This window comes from Apodemus sylvaticus, chromosome 7 (assembly GCF_947179515.1).
Source record: "Apodemus sylvaticus chromosome 7, mApoSyl1.1, whole genome shotgun sequence".
NCBI classification, from domain to species: domain Eukaryota; kingdom Metazoa; phylum Chordata; class Mammalia; order Rodentia; family Muridae; genus Apodemus; species Apodemus sylvaticus.
Genome location: NC_067478.1, coordinates 84,705,356 through 84,730,057, shown reverse-complemented (window position 1 = coordinate 84,730,057; position 24,702 = coordinate 84,705,356). Strand labels below are relative to the sequence as shown.

Sequence of the window (24,702 nt, the reverse complement as noted above, 5' to 3'; positions counted from 1 at the left end):
CTTGGAATTTGGACTTTCCCCGCTGCAGAAGCTGCTTGGAGATGCTATGGGCCGTAGGGACCACAGGGAGCCTGTGGTCAGTGGGCTATGGGGGTGTCTGGAGTGAGGTGGAGATTTGAGAGACGTTAACCTCACCAGTGACCACTGCTCTCTTTCTGTCTCTCCACTTCTGTAGGTGCGCTCCCACCCAGTGGCCCCCGGAACAGCTCCTCAGCTCCTCCCGCCAACCCTTCCAGCGGCCTCATGAACCCCAGCCTACCATTCACATCCTCCCCAGACCCCACACCTTCCCAGAACCCTCTGTCGCTGATGATGTCTCAGATGTCCAAGTATGCCATGCCCAGCTCTACCCCGCTCTACCACAATGCCATCAAGACCATCGCCACCTCAGACGACGAGCTGCTGCCGGACCGGCCCCTGCTGCCCCCACCCCCACCACCACAGGGCTCTGGGCCAGGTGCGAGGGGGGCACAGCTCTCTCTGGGAGTGGCAACAGCAGGTTGGAACTGCCCCTGCGGACGCGCTGGCTTCTTCTGCGTGCTTCTGCAGCCTCTGGTCATGGGGGTGGTGTGAGCTCTGAGACCCTGTTTGAATTTCTACCATCGCCTAGTGAAACCTAGCCCAGGGCTCTTTAGTGGGCTGGGGGAAGGGCTGGGAGGCTAAATTGGAGTGGGCATAGCCTCTAGTAACCCCGTTCTTTCCCCCCACAGGTATCAGCAATAACCAGTCCAACCAGATGCACATGAACCCCGCTGCTGCCCAGAGCCCCATGGGCATGAACATGCCAGGCCAGCAGCCCCTGTCCCATGAGCCTCCCCCTACTATGTTGCCCTCCCCCACCCCTCTGGGGTCCAACATTCCATTGCACCCCAATGCACAGGGGACTGGGGGCCCTTCTCAAAACTCAATGATGATGGCCCCAGGAGGCCCAGACTCCCTAAATACCCCCTGTGGGCCTGTGCCCAGCTCCTCCCAGATGATGTCCTTTCCTCCTCGTCTGCAGCAACCCCATGGTACCATGGCCCCCGCCGGGGGTGGGGGGCCTGGCCTGCAGCAGCACTACCCTTCGGGCATGGCCCTGCCTCCTGAGGACCTGCCCAATCAGCCACCTGGTCCCATACCTCCCCAGCAGCACCTCATGGGCAAAGGCATGGCTGGCCGCATGGGCGACGCGTATCCACCCGGGGTGCTCCCCGGGGTGGCATCGGTACTGAATGACCCAGAGCTGAGTGAGGTGATCCGGCCCACCCCTACCGGCATTCCTGAGTTCGACTTGTCCAGGATCATCCCCTCTGAGAAACCAAGCAGCACCCTCCAGTACTTCCCCAAGAGCGAGAACCAGCCCCCCAAGGCCCAACCCCCCAATCTGCATCTCATGAACCTGCAGAACATGATGGCGGAGCAGACCCCGTCTCGGCCCCCGAACCTCCCAGGCCAACAGGGGGTCCAGCGGGGGCTCAGCATGTCCATGTGCCACCCTGGACAGATGTCCTTGCTGGGCAGGACAGGTGTGCCCCCACAACAGGGCATGGTGCCCCATGGCCTGCACCAGGGGGTCATGTCCCCTCCACAAGGCCTCATGACCCAGCAGAATTTTATGCTGATGAAGCAGAGGGGTGTGGGGGGTGAGGTCTACACCCAGCCTCCCCACATGCTCTCCCCACAGGGCTCCCTCATGGGCCCCCCACCCCAGCAGAACCTCATGGTGTCCCACCCTCTGCGGCAGCGCAGTGTGTCTCTGGACAGCCCAATGGGCTACCTCCCGACGCCGGGCAGCATGGCCAATCTGCCCTTCTAGCAGGCCCCTCGGCCCGGGGCTGGGGATACTGAAAATATGTTAACTTTAAAACGTTTTGTTTTTTCCTCCAGTGTTGGGATGGATGGCCTGGGTCCAGGGTAGGGTGGAGGGGTGGGAAAGGGCTTGTGTGGGGAGTGGTGTTTGTGGAAACCTGATGTGCTGGCAGCTTAGGGGGAAGCAAGTGTTGGGCGAGGAGTTGGGGTTTGCCCCATTTCTGCCACCAGGACTGCTCCTCCCCGCCCCCACCCCCTCCCCGGCTTCCTACGGAGCTTCTATTTTCCCTTGTCTTTGCCCTTCTTCGCTTTCAGCTATGTTTTGGGCGTCCTTGGGGAGAGAGGTCTTCCATCCTCAGACCCGGTGTGGACTGTCTCCTCGCCCATGCTTCAGGTCCGCTTCTCCCCTCCCGGTCGTCTCTCTGCTTTTACCCTGTTTTTCTTCTGCCTCATTTCCTCTCCCGACTGACGTGGCCGACCTCCTCTCCCACGCCCCCTGCAGGCAACTGGCCAGGTGGGCAGGTGCCAGCCGGGCTGTAAATAGAGCTGGCCTTCGTGCCGGTTTGTGCGTGTGCCGTATTTGTGTGTTTTGATAGAAGTCACACACAAGAAAAAAAAAAAAGATTGAGAAAAGAAAAAAAAAAACTTCCCCCTTTCAAATGATCACACCCTCCATTCCCCTGGACCCAGAGACATACAGTCCTCCGCATCCCCATTCGCCCCACCTATAAAATGAGGTCAGACCGTCTAGGCTTCTATTCGGTGAGCCCCCGAGGACTGGGAATCACCCCCTTCCCTCTACGGTGGCCGCCTGTCTGCTGCTGAGTGATTTCCGGAGAGCAGGTGTGCGCACAAGCATGTGTTTACCCACACCAGTGACATAGGCCCCAGCCTGGGTGCCTCTGCTGCTACATCTTAGCCAGAACTTGAAGCCCTTCGTCCCCGTTCTAGGATAAGGGAGAGAAGGAAGGGGCAGTGCTCCCCTTGGAATGGAGCTATGAAGGGGTTAGGATGCCGGGACCCTGGCTGCAGTAGCCTCGGGCCAGGAAACCCCTCAGGGCATGGACCCTTCTAGAAACCACCACTCGCTTCTCACCAAAGAAGGAAGGAACAGAGTTGGCCCTCCAGCCTCCACCTCTAGTGGAGTGAGGGAAGGCAGTGTGGGGGAGAACGCCCTGCTGCCTCCCCCGCCTGCCTACTCTCTGGCAAGGTCCTTCTGTCCAGGGCTCAGGGCCATGTACCAGATCTGTCTATGCCCACCAGGCACAGCCACTGCCTCCCTCTGACTTCCCAGGAGAGCCCCTCACCCGCCGCTGGTCAGACTGAAGCCATACAAGAATGGGTGTTTTGTCTCCTTTGGCCCCAGGAGTAAACTACTTCTGCTTTTCTCACGTCCTTGCCTGCCTTGTAAGGTGGCGGGCAGCTCCCTGGCTAAGGCCTTTCCTGTCCTGCCTCCAGGGCCAAGGGCCATTCTAGACAGGGTGTCTTTTACCAGGGCCCTGTCCCCAGCCTTTCTGACCTGCAGGGCCTGGTTTTGCCTTGGCAGCTGTAATACAAAGGGAATTCGTGGCCACTTCTCCCAGTCTGGTGCTGCCCACCATCAGTCAGGTCAGGCACCAAGCCCCTCCAGAGCTGGCTGCAGGCCCCTGGCTTCCCCTGCCCCTCCCAGGGACCATAGCCAATGTCTCTTGTGTTGAGAGGTGGCTGGAAGCCTGTCCTTCCTGCCAGACACTGCCCTCCCTGCTTCCATCTGGGCCTTGTGCCCCGCCCACATCCCCACCCTGCCCAAACTGTCTAGCCTGCCCTGCTCCAAGGCTCAGGCCATGAAGGGCCCAATGGCCCCTTCTGGTGCCCTTGTCTCCCACCTCCCACCTAGCTTCCCAAGGTGATCTCCACAGGCCAGCCTTCTCCCCTCCATCCATGGCCATACCCCAGCCATTTTGTACCATTATATAAATATATATATAAAATATAAATATATAAATACAATATGTGAAGACATCTTCCTGGTTTTTATTTTGAAACACTTTTTAGGCTTGTTCCGGGGGGGTCTCTGTGCTGCCTGTACTGTATTGACCTGTTTTATAGGTGCCTTTTTATTAAAAAGAGAAAATTCAAAAATGCCATCTCTTGCATTTTTTTATTTCTGTATCTGGTTTGCTTCTTCCCAGCTGGCTGTCGGATGTCGGGAGCAGAAAAGGGGACTCCCAGGTGTCCCCACCATTCTGCAATGAGGATACAGTCTCTGAAGCTATAGCATTGGTTTCCCCGGTGGGGTCCCCCAGGGAGCTTTGTATGGTTGGCCGGAGTGGTCCCGGGCAACTCTGCTCAGCGCCCGCCCCCGCCCCCCATCAGTGGCTGGGAGGAGGCGGAGCTCAGGCTTCCCCTAAGCACAGGCATGGAGCAGTTTCCTCTGGTTCCGGTCCCATCTGAGTAGTACCTCCCAGGGGAAAGGCACTGCCTGCCTGGGGCTTGGGGACTTGCCTGCCCAGGTTGGCTTCTCACATTGTCTCTACCTAATGAAGACAGGGACCTCTGTCTTCATTCTCTTAGTAGGTGTCCCCTCTCCTGAGGCTAGGACCATTTTGCTCTCTTACTTTTCCCCAGGCAAGTTGGCTTCCCTCCCTGTCAGTGCCCAGAATCCACTAGCACCCTGGATCTCTTTTCCCTGCCTGTCGGGAAGCTTTGGTCCATGGGTGGAGAAGAGGGCTGGGTTTGATTCGTACTTGTTCTTCTTTGGAGCCTGGAAAAGGTGTCTTTCCATTTTTCCACTGGGCCTCTTTCCTGCTGGCTTGCCCTTTACTCTTCTTAGGATACTGGCTAACTTCCAGGACCTTCTGGAACTTGCCCTCGGTCTGTAATCCAAGATCCAGTAACATGGGGCTGACCCAGCGCTGGTTTGGTTGGAGCCAGACAGCTACCTAAAGTAGATCAGGTTCAGCTTTCTGCTTGGTTAAGAGAAAGGTGCGGTTGAGGGTCTGGCACGAAGTCTGTATTTAGGAGACAGGCACATTAAGGCCATAGTATGCGGCCAGCTGGCTAGTCCTCGGTGGAATAGGCGTGGTGCGTAGCCTTGAAGACGATGAATACATTCTGGGAGGAGAGTCTGGGCTCATAATCAGGAGGAAGATGAGACTGTGGGCCACAGGCAGAGGTGGTTTTCCCTATGGCCAGGAAGAAATGAAGCTGAGTCTTAGCTTTAGCTCGTTAGGGTGGGAGGCATGTGGAATTCTCTCCGTCTAAGGTGACACAGGCGGTCTGGAGACTGCTCGCTTTGCCTTTGGGCTGCTTTCTCCTCCTGGGGCTCTAATCTAGCCCGAGGGCTGGCAGAAGAGTTTTAGGGACATTCTAGAGAGATTCCGTCTAGCTGTCCCATCTGGGGACACTGGCCCCAGCTCGTGTCGGCCAGGTTTCCACTACCACTTTATCCTCCCAAGGAAACCGGAAACAGAGGTGGGTGCTGAGACTTCCGGGACCTAGAAGGTGGTGAGTGAAGTAGCGTTCTCCGACTCGGAGAGACTACTCTTACGCCAGCTGGGGAAAAGTTGGCAAAGGGAGGCCGGGCCAGCACAGCCCAGCTTGGTCAGAAGCCGAGACAGGTCGCTGCGGAACTTTACGCCTGCGAAGGTGTAGAGCATGGGATTGAGACAGCAGTGGGCCAGGCCCAGGAATTCACATAAGGTGATGGCCACAGAGAGATAGCCACTCAGCTCGCAGCTGCTGTGCACGGCCTTCAGCCTCTCCAGCGTATCCAGGAAGATGACGATGTGGTAGGGCGACCAGCAGAGAAAGAAAATGCTTGTCACTAGGATGGCCACCCTGACTGCCTTCTGCCGCTGAGGGCGCCGCTGGGCTTGCAGTAGCCTGTGTACCACCCCCACGTAACACCAGCCCATGACGAGCATTGGCAGTAGGAAGCCCCCGATGTGGTAGAGGAAACGGGAGGTGAACCAGGCCCTAGCTTCTGTTTCGTTTTCCTGGGAGAAGGTGCACTGTGGTAAGGAGTCATTGTTACGAGGCTGGCCAACCTTGGCAAAGAGGAGTTCCGGCAAGGCGAACAGGAAGCCGGCCAGCCAAATGGCGGTGCAGGTGACATGGATGGAGAGGAGGCGGCGGCGGCGGTAGGCGTGGACGGCATGGACGATGGCCAGGTAACGGTCTACGGCTATGCAGGCCAGCAGCAGGCTGCTGCAGTAGAAATTGATCTTGTGCAGAGCGATCACAGTTTTGCAGAGGAAGGTCCCTAGGACCCAACCCACGGAGCCCTCAGCCACTGCAAATGGCAGGATGAAGACTAAGAGAAGGTCGGCCACAGCCAGGTGGAACAGGAAAGTCTCAGTTGAGCTCCGAGTGTGCCGGTGCCTCTCCAGGATCACCAGCACCAGGATGTTTCCCATCATACCCAGGAGGAAGATGAGGCTGTAGGCCACAGGCATGAACACCGCCTTAAAGGAAGCCAGTAGGGGTCCCTCTTCCGTAGAGCAGAAGTTACTATCCTGTCCCGGGATCTCCGTGCTGTTACTGTAGAAGGCCAGTTCCTTGAACTGCAAGGACAAAAAGAAAGAAAAATGATAACAATAGCCACATCTTTTTTTTTTTCTCTGAAAGGAAGCTGCCTGTGAGATTTCCAGTTGGTTTCCTGTTGGGAGACCAACAGTTAGCTTCCAGGCTGTTGGTCTGCAGTATTGTTTCCTCCTGGCCTGTCCTTAAAGCATGTCATCTTTCCTTCCTTCCTTCCTTCCTTCCTTCCTTCCTTCCTTCCTTCCTTCCTTCCTTCCTTCTACATATTTACTTTAGACAGGATCTCCCTCTATAGCCCTGGCTAGCCTGGAATTTAATATGTAGACCAGGTTGACCTCAGATTTGGGTGGTCTGTGCTTGCTGGGTGCTGGGATTAAAGGCATATGCCCTCATGCCCTGTTTCTTTTCTTTTTCTTTTTTTTTGGATTTGGTTTTTTTCCCCGAGACAGGGTTTCTCTGTATAGCCCTGGCTGTCCTGGAGCTCATGCTGTAGACCAGGCTGACCTTGAACTCAGAAATCTGCCTCTGCCTTCCAGAGTGCTGGGATTACAGGCGTGCACCACCACCACCCGGCTTCATGCCCTGTTTAAATTTCATTTTTTATTCTAAATTTTGGTAGTCCTGAGCAGAGTCACATCCCTGGCCTGAAACGTCAGTTTTTTTTTTTTTGTTTTGTTTTGTTTTTTTTTTGTTTTTTTTGGTTTTGTTTGTTTGTATGTAACTGGACCAGTTTACAGTGACCAGTAGTCACTGACAAAGCTGTAGGGTGTTCTTAGAGGTGGAAGGCTGCGGGCTTAGGGACTGCAGTCGGTACTGACATTTGGAGTAGGACCTGATCGTAACAAGAAGTCAATATTCCAGTTCTGTAAGGATAGTGAGTAGTGGGGCTAGAGAGATGGCTCAGCGGTTAAGAGCACCGACTGCTCTTCCGAAGGTCCTGAGTTCAAGTCCCAGAAACCACGTGGTGGCTCACAGCCATCCGTAATGAGATCTGATGCCCTCTTCTGGGGTGTCTGAAGACAGCTTCCGTGTACTTAAATAAATAAATCTTAAAAATCCGGCTGGGGTGGGCATGATTGGGTGCTGGTGTGGCTTACTTCTTAATTTCTCCCCTTCTTCCTGCCTTGATTATTGCTGAAACGGAGGAAATGGCCTCCTATTTGGTTTACTCCACACAAGCTTGAGGCATGTAATCGTACTTATTTTACAGACGTGCCTTGCTCAAAGAGGAGGTTTGCTTAAAGTCACGTTTGCCTGTCCTCAGAGTCAATCAATAACTCTATATTGAGAGTGGCTTGGAACTCCCCTCCAAAGGCTGCTGGGAAAGGGGAGGAGCCTAAGTTTCCAGCTACTTCCCAAGCAGAGAGTAAACTCCCTGGGCACAGGAACCCCAGGGCAGAGGCAAATATGAGTCACGCCCAGGAAGACCAGGCTCAGGGAAGGGAGGAAGCGCGTTCTAAGTGGAAAAGAAGGGGCGTGTCTGTCATATCTCCGGAAGTTCCTACCTCCGCACCCTCCTCCCCCTCTGTCACTGCCCTCCATCACCCCAGCTCTCAGGTTGTTTGCCTGCTAACCACAGAGGAAGGCAGGGTGCCTGTTTTCATACCTTTCACTCACAGCTGCCCTGCACCTGCGTTTCCTCAGCTCCCAACTCTGTTCTTCCTGCCCTGCCCTGGTCAACCTTCCTGGGCAATACAAAACCAATTATACCCAACCGACTATGGGTTCGAAAGACAGTGATATAAATGGTGGGCCCCAGAGAGGTGAGAGAGAGCGGGGTGTTCTGTCCTCTCAGCTCTGGCGATCTAGTCTCTGTGCTGATCCTCTTTGAGGAGAGTAAGGGTCTCCTACCAGCAGAGGTTGGTTAACTGGTTACCTTAAATCTTTCTTGCCACCAGGCACACTGGTTGTAGATGACACACTCACTTCCCCTGATGGGTAAACTGATTCCCCATCTCGGTCTTTTTTTTTTTTAAAGATTTATTTATTTATGTATGAGTGTTCAATTTGCATGTATGCCTGCATGACAGAAGAGGGCATCAAATCTCATCACAGGTGCTTGTGAACCACCGTGTAGTTGCTGGAAATTGAATTCAGGACCTCTGAAAGAGCAGCCAAGTGCTCTTAACCGCTGAGCCATCTCTCCAGCCCAAAGATTTAGTTATTTATTTCATGTATGTGGGTACACTGCTGCTATCTTCAGACACACCAGAAGAGGGCATTGGATCCCCATTACAGATGGCTATGAGCCACCATGTGGTTGCTGGGAATTGAACTCAGCACTTCTGGAAGAGCAGTCAGTGCTCTTAACCGCTGAGCCATCTCTGCAGCCCCCCTCCCCCCATCTTGGTCTTTTGGTCCCTAGAGCAGGTGTCTCTTTCAGAGGGGATGGGGACACTGGTATAATGGCAGCATTATCTACCACCTCTCCAGTGTTCCTTCTGATGCCACCTCATCCTGTCCCTCATCTTGTCTCTCTCTCTGCCTTTTTCTGCCTCCACTATCCTCTTAACTCCCCTCCCCATGCCCTAAATAAACTCTATACTAAAAAAATTTAGACTTTAAAATGTTTTATTTTGAGTGTTTTGCCTGCATGTGTATGTGTGCATGTGGTCGCCTAGTGCCATGGGGGTCAGAAAAAGACTCCGGATCCCTTGGAACTGAAGTTACAGATGGTGCAAGTCACCATGGGGGGCTAGGATCTGAACCCCAGTCCTCTGCAAGAGTAGCAAGTGCTCTTAACTGCGGAGCCTTCACCTTAACCTTATGGGTCCTTTATTTACTATCTTTTCTGTTCTTTTCTGCTTCCTACCCAGTGGACAGGGTGAGTTTCCTCATACTCAGATCCAGCCCCGCACTTCTCAGAAGTATGAGGGAGGAGGATGGCATAAGCCCACGATTTGAGTTCCATTGTCACTATAGCCAGACCCTGTCACGAAAACAAACAAACCAAATCTACACCTACACAGGTCAAATAACCATAACTACACAGGTCCTATAGATCTAGTGTCCTGCTTAGAGTACTTTAATAGTTCCCCATCACCTGTAAGAAATAGGTGTCTTTTGTTTTTCTGATATCATATACAATAGTAAAACTATTTATGAAAAGCCATTTTTGATGATAATGCCCACCAGCAGAAAAATGGGTCTAGTCAAATTTCACACATCCTTGGAAGGAAATGAAGTTTATGGTGTCTGTCCTCTCAGGGAAAGACATTTAAGTCATACAGCTTGATTTCAGAACCAACAGCAGGGTGTTCATACAACATAAAGGCCCAAGGTGTAGGCAAGAGTTGCTATGAAATATAATGGGGGTAGGTGTGTACCTGCTGGGCCCAGGCCAAGGTGTCCCCTGAGAAATCACACCATGCAACAGATCTGGTATGAAGGGGGTTTAGTGGTAGAAGGGAGGGGAGTGAGTGTCAGGAGGAAGGGTAGAGGCAGGCAGACAGGAGCAGAGCCATGAGGGGAGGGCAGAGAAGGACAGAAAAGGGGGGAGAGAGAGGGAGGTCAGCTGGAACAGGAGGGAACAGAGAAAGAGAGCCAACTGGGGTGGCACCAATCCTTTTATATGCCGCCCACACCCTGGTGGCAGGCAATGGCAGCAGCAGATGGTGTAAGCCGTTGCCGGGTCCTGGGGTTGAGCCAAGTCGAGCTAACAGGAGTCCCTAAGTTAGAGCTCGCAGCTCCTCTTCTTGCCTTTAAACTAGGGTTCTTCACTTTCGATAATATGGTAAAAACAAACAAACAAGCAAGCTAGCAAACAAGCAAACGCAGGTATGGGTAGGCATGGTGGCTCAGGCTGCTATCCTAGCCCTGGAGAGAAGGGCCAGACAATCAAGGGATCAAAGACAGTTTCATCTACGTGAGTTCCAGGCTGGCCTGTGCTGCTTGGGTCTCTGTAACAAACAAATGAAAAAAAGGGGGCTGTACATTTTTGGGGTGGAGCCCTTGCCTAGTGTGTACAAAAACAGAACCTGTGTGTGAAAGAACGGCCCTACAACTCGTTTGAAAATAATAGACCTGTTGGATAGGGGTCTCAATGCCCCAGATAGAAGGCCTTTACATTTTCTCTAAAGTAGGGCTGGAGGTGCATCTCAGCAGATAGATGCTTGTCTGGCATATACAGGGCCCAGAGTTTGAGCCTCAGCCCTGCAAAAATAAAAAGAAATAAATTTCTCCTAAGTGCACACTCCTTTGTGTGTCAGACCCCACCTATGACTTCATTGCACCAGACATGATATGCCTCAGGTAAGCACGCTACCAGCCACCTGTCGCCAGCAACCCAGGCAACTTCCTGTCACCTTTGCTCAAGCTCTTCCTTTATTAAAGTCCGTGTCTCTAGACTCCTGCCTTCCTTCAAGTCCCCCAAGTCAACTCCATCTTCCTGTATCCTACTTAGCTCCTTCTGCTTGGAATTCCGTGCCATCTGGGGATCGGCAGGGATTACAACTTTGCCTCTGTCTGTAAATTCTGCCCCTGGGGCCTAACTTGGATTCTCTAGCCCTTTAGGGAGTTGTTCCCAGTAGAAGTGAGTAGAGCTATTTGACTCTGACTCTGTAGTAGGAGGTAGAGGGGAAGCTGTGGGGTGAACTGTCCTTGTGCAGAGCAGAGGCGTCAAACAGATGGTGGAGATGTGATGACTCACCTTGGTAACAGTTGAACTGGTCCAAGGTAGCATGTGAGTCTAGCCAGCCCTTCATGATAACTAATGGCTCAAGTTTTTATCCTACAAAGAATCTAGGCCGACAGGCTTCTTTTCCATTTCAAATTCAATCAGGGTGACATTCCCAAATTTCAATCAATGCAACATTCCCACGGGGATAGGTAAGGGGGTGAGGGTCTGTCTCTTCTTCCATGCCAACAGGTATTGTTTTGGCAAAGTCCTCCGAGGAGGGGAAGATGGGAGGAAGCTAGTCTGGTATGTATCAACAGAAGGTGTCAAACAAACATTTTTTGGAGCTCAGCAGTGTTAAAGCCACTTCCCATATGCAGGAGCTTGGGTACCCCTCTCCATCAAGCCATAGAGAGAAGCCTTAGGTAAGGTTGGCTCCAGCCTGGTGCAAAGATGCATTCAAAGGGAGCTGGCCTAGCTACTGCACTGGGAAAAGTGCATCGTCAGTAACGGGATGGATGGCCCACTCCTCGGCTATAAAGGACAGCAGAAGCCCTCATGTGTGCCCCCACTGGGGGTGGGCAACACACATCCTATATAGACATCGACACGCATCCAGATGAGACCACACTGCCATGCTGCACAGACATGGGCACTCAAACAGCACAGACAGCTTATAAGCAAGCTATAGGGATACATGGCCCATGGGAAAGTGTGCTGCCCGAAACGATGCCAGACATGAGCTAGGAATGTATTTAGAAAGCGCTGTGAGCTCTGGGGCAGGAGGGTAGGACGCTGATCCTGCTATTGGAGGTAGGCGGGGAGAAGAGGTAACCGATGCAAGGTGCTCTTGCTATGATGGGATCCACACTGGCTCCTCTTCATTCTACACAAGACTGGGGTTTCTGCCTGGACAGGTGAAGTCTCTAACCCCATGGGTTTTTTCCCCCTTCTAAGTAACGAAGCTGCTTTGTTGCCCCGAACTGTCTAGCGGGCAGTCTGCTAGGGTTTGCCGACTGGATTTCTCTGGGAGCAGGCTGGGGAGCATTCCTCAAGGATGCAGTCAGGATTTCCTTCTAGCACTCATGCTGCTTTGGATGGAGTGCGGCTGGGGAACACTAACAATGCAGAGTTCTCCATAAGCAGAGACCAGGGCCCCAAATTCATCAAGTAGAATTATTGCAGGGGGCAAGTTAGAGAGAGCTGGGTTGGGGTGTAGCCGGTGGTCTCCGTCAGCAGGGAAGCTGAGTTGGACTAGTCATTTGAGCCCATGAGTTTGAAACCAGCCTAGGTAGCATACGTAGACCCTGACTCCTCAAACACCACACACATACACAGAGCCACGGCAGACAGACAGACAGACACACGCACACACACACACACACACACACACACACACACACACACATTTTGGGCGTTCAGGCTGTCATTGTCTTTTTCTAGACGAGGTGAACTAGTTAGCAGATCTGTCAGCTCTGTTGAACGGTTTAGAAAATCCTGCCCTGGACAGGTATTTCCAGGTACTATGAATGTAGCAAATAGGAAAAAGAAGCGTGAAGCCCATGGGAACAGTGTTCAAGGGTTGGGAAGGGCCTTTGGTTAGGAGGAGACAGCTGGACTCTGATGTCAGCCTCAGGTATAGACCAGGAGAAATGGGCAGAAGCTACCAAGTGACTCCAGTCGATGGAAGGACAACTTTCTAACAGGCGTGGCTGTCCAGCAGTGGGACATCTTTGAGCTGAAGTGCAAGGGAAGAGTTCCTGTTTCGGGAAAGCTGACCCTGCCTCCCGATTCTGCTGTTCACTGATGTCCTGGTTGTCTGTCATGCCCTGTGTGTACAGGTTTGAGCTGCTTCCTAGCATAGTCTTGTTTCCCTGCCACAGCAGTCTTGGCTTCTCTAGCCCGCAGGCCCAGCCTAATCCCCTGCCCCGCGGAGCCTACAGGATTTCTTGCCCAGTGCGTGTTCTCTCAGGCTCCTCCCCGTAGAGCCATATTGTGAGCTGGACAAGTGCTCTTCACTGAGCTACTGTGATTGTGTGATGAGTGTGTGTGTGTGTGTGTGTGTGTGTGTGTTTATGGAGGCCAGAGGTAGATATCGGGTGTCTTCTCCCATTGTTCTCCACCTTGTCCTTTGAGACAAGCTCATGGAACCTTACGCTCACTGATTATTTAGGCTTGCTGTCCAGTAAGTGCTAGTACCCACCCCCTTTAAAAGAACTTCTTTATTTTATTATCACGTTATGTGTACAGGTGTTTTGCCTGCATATGTGTTTGTGCCCACATGCATAAGCCTGCACATTCCAGAAGGGAGTGTTGGACCCCATGGAACTGGAGTTATATAAGGTCGTGCCATGTGGGTGCTAGGAGTTGAACTCAGGACCTCCGGAAGAGCATCCAGTGCTCTTAATCACTGAGCCATTCCTCCAGCCCTCCTGGGATCCTCCTGTATCTGAACTTGAATCTTTATACTTTTGGGGTTTTTTTGTTTGTTTGTTTGTTTTTGGATTTTGGTTTTTTTCGAGACAGGGTTTCTCTGTATAGCCCTGGCTGTCCTGGAACTCACTCTGTAGACCAGGCTGGCCTTGAACTCAGAGATCCACCTGCCTCTTCCTCCCTGAGTGCTGAGACTACAGGCGTGCGCCACCACTGCCCAGCTTATCTTTATACTTTCGTAGCAAGAAAAAAAAAGCGTAACTACTTATTTAGTTTTGTTTTGTGGATTCTTAAAATAGATGTAGAATTTTTTAAAAAAATTATTTATTTTATGCATATGAGTACACTGTCACTGTCTTCAGACACACCAAACCACCATGTGGTATCTGGGAATTGAACTCAGGAGCACTGGAAGTGCAGCAAGTGCTCTTAACAGCTGAGCCATCTCTCCAGGCCTTATTTTGTGTTTTCAAGATAGAGTTTTTCCATGTATCCCTAGCTGTCCTGAAACTCACTCTGTAGACCAGCCTGGCCTGGAACTCAGAGATCTGCCTGCCTCTGCCTCTTAAGTGCTGGAATTAAAGGTGTGCACAGGCACCACCTGGCCCTTACTCATTGTTTTAAGACAATGCCATGTCACTAAGTTGCCCAGACTGCCTTTGAACTAACTCTGTAGGCAATGCCTTGGATTCTCAACCCTCCTGTCTTAGCCTCCTGAGTGGCTGGGACCCCAGGCTTGTGCTTCCAGCCCCTGCTGAGCTTATGTCTCTTCTTATGTGAGACACAACCCTGTGTGCGTATTTCCACACACCAGTTGGGATCTGGGAGTAGTGTGCAGTGTTTCTCTTATTTGAGTCTTCAGTAGATTGCAGGACACAGTCTACAAGAATGAGGCTGGGATATGGGTGTGTAGATCTGTTCTTCTCAACACACCCTTCCTTCAGAATTCCCCAATGACAATTGAGGACTCTGGTTTGTCATGTGCCTTGTGTCCTTCTTTTCCCCCAAAGGAGTGAGCCTATGGGATCCTCTTCCATCTCTGCCTGAGGGTTTTGTCCATTAGGAATATGTAGTGCTTTTGATTTTTTAGTATTTTTTTCAAAAGATTTCTTTTTATTTTACTTATGTTTTTGTGTGCATATATTGTGCATGTGAGCATGTGTGTGAGCATATGTGTGTGTGTCTGCCATATATATGTGTGTGTGTTCTTGGGGGATAGAAGAGAACATCAGACTAGATGTGGGTGTTAGAAACCGAGCCATCTCTCCAGTTCCAGTGTTTAGTTTTTTAAAACAGGATATCACTGTGTAGCCCAGGGTAGCCTTGAGCTCAAGCTACCCCTGAACATTATACTCTTCCCTGTTTCAATCTCTTAAATGCTTAGGTTATTGCTGGCTCTGGGGGAAACGTGGAAGAACTACTACCTCTTTGCCACATCTTTAGGTTTAAAGTGAGTTCAGCATGAGAACAAATGTCTGTCTAGACTGTGAACATGGTGGGGTTATATAGTCAGGGTACGTGCACACGCATCTCCCAGTAACCTCTTAAAACTGCCTCCTGAGATAATATTTGCTTTAAATAAAAAAGAAGCATATTTATCTCTGTGTGCAGATTTAAAAAGGTCGGTGGACAGCTTTGGAGTTGGTTCTCTCTTTTCACCATATGAGGTGCAAGATTGAACTCAGTTTCGTCAGGCTTGGCAACAAGCACCTTTGCCCACTGGACTGTCTGGCTGGACCTTCTGGATAGTGTAGATTTGAAATACTTTGCATTCCATTCCCAAAAGAAACTCATTCCTGTACTCTGACTTTGTATCCCAAATACCTGTTGCTTTTTATGTGTCTGTCAAAGGAATGGGACCAGGCACAATAATAAAGTCTTATTATGTTCCTAATGCAGCCTGTGGGATCTGACTGAGAGATTCCCCGAAATGCAGCCCCTGAAGGTTGGCTTCAGGTTTCCCCTCATTTCGGGTCCTTCTAGTCACCCTCAGTTGAGGCTTCCTCTACCGGGGCTTCTGTGGGGACTTTTCACGTGGTTAGAACGGGAGGACCCTCCGCTTCACCCAGGTAAAGCCCAGAAACAGCTTGAGCGAGTTTTAGTTCCTCTTTTTCACCCCCTTGCTGAACGGAGACAGTTGTTGTGTGGACAGACTGTGGCCTGTGATGCTCTGGTCATGCTGAATTCGTGGCTTCTAGTGATCATCTGTGAGAAAGGGTCTGGGAAGCTGTTCTGTGGCAGCTCACCTCCTGAGGACTGGAGATTTACTTCAGACCTAGCCTGCGTGGGTTCTAGACATGCCCCGATGGGGACCTCTGATTTGAGGTGTGACATGAAACAACTCATGATGCTTCTCCTGGGCAGGATCTCCTCTAGGTCCACCCACACCGCGCCAGAGTGGAGTGCCTTCTGGGCATACCTACTCTAGGCACCAGGGTTCCTCTTCCTGGCTCCTAGCCATTGAGAAGTTTTGTTCAGATCTTGTACTCATAAGGATTAGCTGCCCACTGTAAGCCAGCAGGTGTGCGAGAGGTCAAAGGTGATCGTTGAGTTCAAGGGACAAAAAGGGCCTCTGTGGGGAAAGGTGCTCTTTATACAAGCCTGACAACTGACGACCTGAGCTTGTTCCTTGGAAACCATGGTAGAAGGAGAGAAGGAATTCTCAACCCTTGTTCTCTGACCTCCACACAAAGGTCTTAGGACATGAACACATACAAATAATAGTAACAATTAAAAATTCACTGATAAAAATGATGGGCAGGGTATAGTAGAGCATACCTTTAATCTCGGCATTTGAGAATCAGAGGCAGACAGATCTCTATGAGTTCAAGGCTAGCCTGATATACATAGAAAGCTCCTGGACAGGCAGGACTACTCAGAAAGATCCTGTCTCAGATGGCAGTGGTGGTGCACACCATTAATCCCAGCACTTGGGAGGTAGAGGCAGGTGGATCTCTTAAGTTTCAGGCCAAACTAGTCTACAGAGTGAGTTCCAGGACAGCCAGGGCTATACAGAGAAACCCTGTCTCGAAAAAAGCAAAGGGGAAAAAAAAATCCTGTCTCAAAATTAATTAATTCATTAAAAGTAATAAAAATAGTAGCTGGTGAGGCACTTAATGGGCACCTGCCATCAAGCCTAAAAACCTGAGTTTAGACCCTGGAACACACATGCTGGAAAGAAAGAACTGAACCCCACAAGTTATCCTCTGTTGACTATAAACAAACAAATGTAAAAAAAAATCATTAAAATGAGAACAAAGGGATGGTTGAGTTATCAAGACCATTGTTTCAGAACTCAAAAGTTGGGAGTGTTAAACCGATTGATCTGGAGAAGTGGGCCAGTAATCAGCGGGGTCAAAGACAAGGGATGAGGGGCAGGAGATAAAGTCAACGGGAGAAGCTCAGCAGTCTCCTAAGAAAAATGTCAAGCCAAGACCTCAGAGATTTATAATGCCAGGACCCAAAAGGCTCAGGCAAGACGACTATGAGTTCAAAGCAGATTTAGGCTACATAGAAACTCTTGTTTCGAACAAACAAGCCTACGAGCAACCCCACCCCCCATTTTTTCCAAGACATCAACAGAAAGCATTGAGCCAAGCCTGCAGTCCTACTAAGTGTCTTCCACAAGGCAGGAAGTGCTCCTTGGGAGAGCTGGGGATACAGGAGGCCTTGGTTTCCAATTCCAGTATGACAGACAGACAGACAGACAGACCAAAACAGAAACCCATGATTTTATTGAGAAGCCACTAAATGCTAAACTTTTCTGTCAGTTCTGTCTTCCCAGGACATGTTCACTGTGACAGAATAGGGCAGCGTGCTAACGTCAGTCACAGCCTTTTGGAAGTGAGCAGAGCCAAAGAGGAGGATCTGTGTTTCAGAGTGACAACCACCCTTGAAGAGCGTGGGAGGTAGGTGAAGGAAGAGCCTGATTGAAGGACTCCAGGGACAGGGTTGTCTTAGAACCCCACCTCGACTCCTAGCTAGATCCTAACTGATGTCTGGGCACATAGCTCGGGGCCTTGGGTTTGATATGTGTCATGAAAGAAGTTACCATGCTTCTCTCCTTGGAATGTAGGTTTGCTTCATGTCATGAGGACGCTCCACTGTCCCTCTGGCCCCCACTACCACCTGTCTCTAGTAGGTCACACCATGATGTGAGACGTGCAGTTAGAGGAAACTCTTGAGGTTTCTCAGAAGCCAGGAACAGCCAGGTCTCCAGGTGGTTACAAAGGCATCCAAGTGGGTCAGAGCTGATGGTCAGCTTGAGGGCAGAAGATGCCACCTAACCATATCAGGGGCAGCCGGGGTAGGGCTGAGGGCAAGCGTGGAGCACACTCCCTTGTTAGGTTTTAAAGGGGTCTGGTCTAGATCTTCATCAGGTTCAGATGGCCATCATGGGATGCCACCTGGGCAGTCACGGGGATTCTGCACTTAAAAGGACCTCAGGTTTGTTTCAATGCTTTCTATTGTTGTCTTGAAAAAAATTTGGGGGGCTTTGTTTGTTGGCTTGTTTGTTTAAAACAGAGCCTCTATGTAGCCTAAATCTACTTCAAACTCATAGTCCTATTGCCTGAGTCTTTTGGGTACTGGCATTATAAATCTCTGAGATTTAAAAAATTTTTTCAATATGAGGTCCTAACTTTTGATCTTGCTTTGGACCTGCAAACAACAGCAGGAGTCCTGGAGTTAGACCGTGGAGGCTGCACCTGCTGTGATGAGCCCCGGCTCTGCAGGCCACAGACACTTCTCAGTTTGAGACCCGGAGAAAGGAGTTTCTCTCAGCAAGCCCAGAGACGAAGTGGAAAGCATTATAAAGCAGAGCACGGATGCTGGCGAGCTGAGGGAGCTGGGGAACACCTCAAGGCGTGCTTAGGACAGGAGAGCTGATAGGGCCAGGGCTTGGAGCGTTCGTGACCTAGCCCAGAAAGCAACTCATAGAGAATAAGGCCATGATGAAGGTTCCGAGTCCTCCGCTGCCCATAACCCACAGCCCTGGGGTTTCCCCTTGAACTGCTCCTGACAACATCCTTTGGTAGTTCAATAGCAACCGAGTCTAATGAACCACTTTGTTACACTGGAAGGCAGGTGGCAGAGAGGGTGCCGGGCACCGCTTCCTTTCTTTTCTTTTTTAGCTCCCACCTAAAAAATTCTTCCAAGAATACCTTATCTCTAGAGATGACAGTCCCTTCCAGGATAAAACAGCATGCTCCATGATATTCGTAGGAGTAAAACAGTTTGGCCCTCCCCGCTGCATGACTTTGGCCACTGGGATCTTCTTCCTTGTAGCCCATCTGGGCTCATACTTTGTTCATCTATACCAAATCACTGTTTAAATGCTTCTAACCAGGGTTCCCTCGTGTCTAGACCATCAGCTATTTGAGGGCAAAGATTAGATTCTCAGTCTCTCCATCCAACACAGATGGACGTTGTGTTGTGCCTTAATGATGAAGTCATACAACAAGATGAACTAATTATGTATACTTTTTTGAGACAAGATCAATGTGTTCTAGGCGACCTGAGAATGAGCCTGAACTCCTGGGTCTCTTGCTCCCACCTCTCTCACGCCAGGATTATAGGCATGTACCACCATACTGAGTGTGTGTGCTGAGGGTGATCCTGCTGTCATGCACATTAGGCAAGCACTGAGTACTGAGTACTGAGCACTCTACCAATTCCCCCTCTCCCAGCTCACACCTACATACACTGACTGACTGACTAGCATCACCAGCAAACTGACTTGAAGAAAACTTCCAGCCAGGCAGTGGTGGTGGTGGTGACGGCACACACGTTTAATCTTAGCACTTGGCAGGTAGAAGCAGGTAAACTGGAGGCCAGCCTGGTCTACAGAGTTCTAAGACAGCCAAGGCTTCACAGAGAAACCCAGTCTCAAACAAACAAACAAACAAACAAAAAACAAAAAACAAAAACAACCCCCCCAAAAAAAAACTCCCAGGAAACAAACAGACAAACATACAAAAAACCCCTTCCAAAAGGCTTGCCGTTCTAACTCAAGGACACAAAGAATCTTCTCTATTAAAGAACCAGGAGGCAGAGCTGTGTACCCAGTCACACAACAGGGGATGCAAAACCTGATCCTATGTCTCCCACCATCTCCCTTTGGCCTCTATTAAAGGCAACAGATATGGTAGACAATAAGAGTCTAATAGTGCAGGGCCCATGTACTGGCCTATAGTCTATAATCCTTGTGGCGGGATTCCCAAGCTGTCCCCTCTTCCCTGACATAGTATATTTAAAACTCCAAGCAGGACCCAGGCAACAGGGAGCCACACGACTCTACTCACCAGATCATCCATGTTATAGGTGATAGAATCCATGTCCAAGGTTAGAGGGTAGTTCATAGCGGCAGTTCTGCGTCACCAGGCTGGTCACTGTCTGATGCTGAGAAGGTCTGTGCCGGTACCTATGGAGAGGTGGCGGGTGTCAGCTGCGAGCTTAAACAAATGAGGCATGTGCGGTCTCCTGGGGCCAGGGAGGGCTTGCTGCTTGACACTCGCCTCTCAACTCATCTCTCTCTCTTTTTTTTTCCACTAGGTCTCTTCTGGTATGTGTGTGTGTGTGTGTGTGTGTGTGTATGTGTGTGTGTGTTTGCGCGCGCGCACGGGTGTGTTTTCCCCTTTCTTTTCTTTTTTTTTTTAAAGAAAAAGGGAAACTCCCCCCCACAGAATCAGTACTAGTCAAGCATTTCAGCATCTTTCCTGGCACTCATGGTCTGAACTGGGACAGAGGTCTGCTGTGAAGGGGGCCCCTTCCTTCTGCTCACTGGATCTCTATGAGGGATGCATACAGACTTAGGAAACTCTTCATAGAAAGGGATAAGAAAAGAGTACTTCCCAGCCTCCTCTAAATACTCACTTTCCTCATCACTAGGGTGACCAACCATCCCAGTTTGCCCAGAAAGAAAGTCCCCTGCCCTGGGAAACCCCTCTGTCCCGGGTGAGCCAGGGCACTTGATCACCCTGTGACTGCCACCCTTTTGTCCAGCCAGGGAGGGGGAACCCTGTCCCCTTCCTCTTTTCTGCTCAAGTTTGAAAGAGTTAAGCTAGAATTTTTCAAAGGGTACAACCCTAAGATAATACTAGAAGAAAAAAAAAACGTGAAATGAAATTACCAGACAAGAGCGCAATATAAACACCACCACAGAATCATCTCTGACTCAGAAAAAAAGGTGTTCTACCACAAATAAACTTGCAGACATCTGGCTTGAAAGGACATGGGTGGCCACCTAGGCCTGCCCTCCCACCTCCAATTTTACACAAGAGGATCCCAAAGACCTGAGACTGACTTATCCAGGATTCTGTAACGCACCGATAGCAGCTACCTTGCACCCAAGGGTCCTGGCTCCACGTTTGTCATCCTCTGCTCCCAAGCTGCTCTGCAAGCTCTCCGCCCCTGCTCTCCTCCGCCCCTGCTCTGTGCCGTCCTGAGAGCCGCTTCTTTCATGGAGACCCGTGGTGGACATTGATCCATTTTCCCTCCAAGTCTTGTTCTGGTAGGTTTTCTTCCGTGGGAGGGCATTTTCTGACTTAGTCCACAAGAGTGTAAGATTGTGCCCAAAGACACGACATATAGTGCACTGTGTGTGTGTGTGTGTGTGTGTGTGTGAGAGAGAGAGAGAGAGAGAGAGAGAGAGACAGAGAGAGACAGAGACAGAGACAGAGAGAAAAGAGAGAGGAGAGAGACAGACAGACAGAGAGACAGAGAGACAGAGAGAGACAGAAAAAGCACTCCAATGGAGGTCAGAGAACATCTTGTGGGAATTGGTTCTCTCCCTCTACAATGTGGGAATGTGGGGTCTGGGGATCAAACTCAGATGGTCAGGCTTAGTGGTGAGTGTCTCTCCTTGTTGAGCCATCTTGCTGGCCCCCAAAACTGCTCTTAAGGAGGAAGAAGGCCAGGGCAAGGGGTTGGAGCCCCTCTCTAGCTCTCCTAGTCCTGTACTGCTCAGGGATACGCTGCCTTGGCTTCCGGGGTCTGCGGCTGACTGAGCCCTGTTCATCCTTCCAAGCCTATGCCACGTGGTCCTGCCCCTCCTGCCCAGCAACAGACACAAGTCAACTTTTGCCGCTCTGAGTACACTGCTCAGAAAAGACAAAGTATGAGAATCTCCTAGGAATGGAAAGGGACTTTGAAAGACAACCAGCCACGCCTCACTCTGCCCACACCTCCTCCCCAGGGAAAGTAAGAAAAGAGACCAGAGCATCCTCATCAAGCAGCCTCTCAAGGGGGAAAAAGTTGCCTCATGAAATCATGTTTCCTTCAGATGTGAGAGTGAATGTCTGTCACCCAAGCACTTGGGAGGGTGACTGGGGAAGATTCTGAGTTTAAGGCTAAAGAGGTCTACATGATGAGATGCAGCCATGAAATAAAATGCAAAGGGGAAGGGTAGGTCATGTTTCAGAGTAGGGTGATTTAGTGTTTAGAATTAGAAACTGAGTCAAAAGGTATCTTCTCTGATATCCCCAGCAGTCCCAGCTGGGCCTCAGACCCATGTAGCATGTCTCCCAAGTGACCTCTGGGCACAGACATCATGTGCCTGTGAGTCTTGTGTGTCCCAACCCACCTCCTAATGTCTTCAACTATTTTTCAAAGAACTGGTTTCTCGGTACTTCATCAGCCTGTGCTTTGACCTTGGGTGATTTCCTGTCAGTGGTCCAGAAAGCCTGTGACAAGGACACACCATGGGAAAGTGAGTTACCTTGTTGGGGACTCCAGACACATTTAGTTGCAGTCAGCGTGACCTTTCCTGGGGACGCCTTCTACTCTTGGCAGCACACATAATGGATGTCATGTTGATGGTTCTAACCCACTGCTGGATTTTATGAAGGGAAACTTGTCATCTGTGGATGTGATGACAACCTGAAAAAGCCATCCCTAGGTCTAGCCAAGTCTTGATAGGACAACTCTTGGCAGGATAAAATCAAAACCAACACCTTACTTCATATAGCTAGACACTTCACAGGTCGGGGGAGACTTCGTGGAAGTGGGACCTAAACTTGGCACTGGGCATTAGGGAGGTGTGTGATGGTGGTGGTGGTGGTGGTGGTGGTGGTGGTGGTGTGTGTGTGTGAGAGAGAGAGAGAGAGAGAGGAGGAGGAGGATGGAGGCAGCATTGGGTGTGGTGATGCTGATGGCAATGGGAGGTGGGTGGGGCCTGGAATTGATCTGGGGCTGTCTCCTCCTTGATTCTCAATCACTGTACTTTGATCAGGTTATGTTGTAGACTCAGAGCTCCCCTCCCCTCCCTTCTCCTCCCCTCCCCCCTCTCCCTTTCCTTACTCTCCCTTCTCTTCCCTTCCCTCCCTTCCCTCCTCTCCCTTCCCTCCCTTCCCTTTCCTTCCCTTCCCCTTCTTTCTGCCTCAGGAAACACATGGTAGGAGAGAGCCAACTCCCATAAATTGTCCTCTGACATCCATATAAGTGCTGTTTCACACACACACACACACACACACACACACACACACACACACACTGAATGTAATTGTGATAACTAATCTTGGTTGTCAACTTGACAGAACTTGGAAGAAAGAACCTCAGTTGAATTATCTCCATCAGATGGACCTGTAAGCAAGTCTGTGGATCTTTCTTTCTTTCTTTCTTTCTTTCTTTCTTTCTTTCTTTCTTTCTTTCTTTCTTTCTTTCTTTCTTTCTCCTTCCTTCCTTCTTTTCTTCCCTCCTTTCCTTTTGTCTTTTCTTTCTTTCTTTTTTTCAGATTTATTTTTATTATTTTATGTGTATGAGTGCTTTGCCTAAATGTTAGTCTGTGCACCACGCATGTGCCTGATGCCCGAAGAAGTGGGTAGTGAGCCTGCATGTGGGTGTTTGGGAAGCAAACCTAGGTTGTTTGCAAGAAAAAGTGCTTTTTAAAAATATTTATTTATTTATTTATTTATGAATTTGGTTTTTTTGAGACAGGGTTTCTCTGTATAGCCCTGGCTGTCCTGGAACTCACTCTGTAGACCAGGCTAGCCTCGAACTCAGAAATCCGCCTGCCTCTGCCTCCCAGAGTGCTGGGATTACAGGTGTGCGCCACCACCGCCTGGCTTAAACTTTTTATTTTATTTTTTATTTTTTAAAGATTTTATTTATTTCTTTTATGAGTACACTGTATGTAGCTGTCTTCAGACACACCAGAAGAGGGCATCAGATCCCATTACAGATGATTGTGAGCCACCATGTGGTTGCTGGGAATTGAACTCAGGACCTCCGGAAGAGCAGTCAATGCTCTTAACCTCTGAGCCATCTCTCCAGCCCTTCTATCTGTAATCTTAACACAGATAATAGAGTACTGAGGCAGGAGGATTTCTGTGAGTTTAGGGCCATCTTGGATGACCTGAATATTCAGGGCAAGACACTGCCTCAGAAGCCCAACTCCCAAAACAAAAGCAGAAGTGGAGCAGGGGGAAGTTTAGGCTACAGTGACCCCCTCTCCAAGCACCCACACCATCACACAGATGGCCTCCTCTGCCACATGGTTCTGCCATAAACTGCTACCACAGGCCCAAAGCAGTGGCGTTGGCTGGTGATGAACTGATACCTCAAAAAACATGAGCCAAAATAGGCTTTTGCAAGCTGATGATTGCAGACAGTTGCCATGGTAACTGACGTCTTCAAACCCATAGAACCAGGGTAAGCTTCTCCAGGATGGAGAAGGTGATGCCTGTGCTGTGGTCCCTGACTTTCAAGATGTGAAGGCAGAGGTTTCAACTACATGTTATAGTCAACCAGGGTGCTTCTAGGTAAGACAGCCAAGATTACATTTCAACTTGCAGTTTGTGTGTGATTCCCAATTTCTGCCCCACGGACAGCTTTCCTTAGGCTGAATTACTCTACTCCAGGTCACTGAAATGACCAGTGGTGGCTTTGCCAGAGCTGGATTTGTGTCTGACTTAGGTGCAGTTGGGTGCTTAAGGCCCAGCTCAGGTGGATTTTTCTCAGTAATTATGCCTTGCTGTTAATAGGTTATATTAAATTTTCATTTGTTCCAGCTGCTAGATATAATCACTTGTATCCACAGAAAAATTAACTTGTTCCACAGAGGCTTAGAGTGTTGCTGGAGGGAATGGGTCCCCTCTGCCTCTGCCATTTACTAACAGGGAGTGTTCTCCTCTGTTCCTGGGTAGAGTCCTCTTGTTTGTCCTTTGGATCTCTTTCAATGGTGAGCAGTAACACTTCACAGCTCATTAGCCTCAGAAAGAGCAGGGTCCCCTCTAAGTCCTTGCAAAAAAAAAAATCAATGTAAGATTTTTACAGCATTCGACAGTTACACAGCCCTGTGGCTCTCAAATTTAGCTTCTCCCAATCTTTATACTTCACTGAATCTT

The 24,702-nt window shown here is 50.1% G+C and overlaps 2 protein-coding genes across 7 annotated transcripts in view; one reads left to right on the top strand and one right to left on the bottom strand.

Annotated features, from left to right (window-relative positions):
* Bcl9l (BCL9 like) overlaps positions 1–3,917 on the top strand; it is a 28,840-nt gene extending 24,923 nt beyond the window's left edge. For all 6 annotated transcript variants that reach the window (XM_052188527.1, XM_052188525.1, XM_052188526.1 and 3 more), the window contains 2 exons: positions 176–457; positions 711–3,917. In XM_052188527.1, the coding sequence (XP_052044487.1) occupies positions 176–457; positions 711–1,798 (1,370 nt within the window). In that variant the 3' untranslated portion in view covers positions 1,799–3,917. The remainder of the gene's footprint in view (positions 1–175; positions 458–710) is intronic.
* On the bottom strand, positions 3,785–19,876 carry Cxcr5 (C-X-C motif chemokine receptor 5). The gene is made up of 2 exons (XM_052188528.1): positions 19,663–19,876; positions 3,785–6,335 (listed from the first exon to the last, which is right to left on the bottom strand). The coding sequence occupies exons 1-2, from the start codon at positions 19,717–19,719 to the stop codon at positions 5,268–5,270; spliced, it is 1,125 nt and encodes a 374-aa protein (XP_052044488.1). The 5' UTR covers positions 19,720–19,876; the 3' UTR covers positions 3,785–5,267.
* Positions 19,877–24,702: the final 4,826 nt, after the last annotated feature.

Coding starts and splice junctions, on each gene's coding strand:
- Cxcr5 (XM_052188528.1), bottom strand. CDS start 19,719: ATGAACTACCCTCTAACCTTGGACATGGATTCTATCACCTATAACATG. Junction 6,336..19,662: donor CCTATAACATGGATGATCTG/GTGAGTAGAGTC, acceptor TTGTCCTTGCAG/TTCAAGGAACTGGCCTTCTA.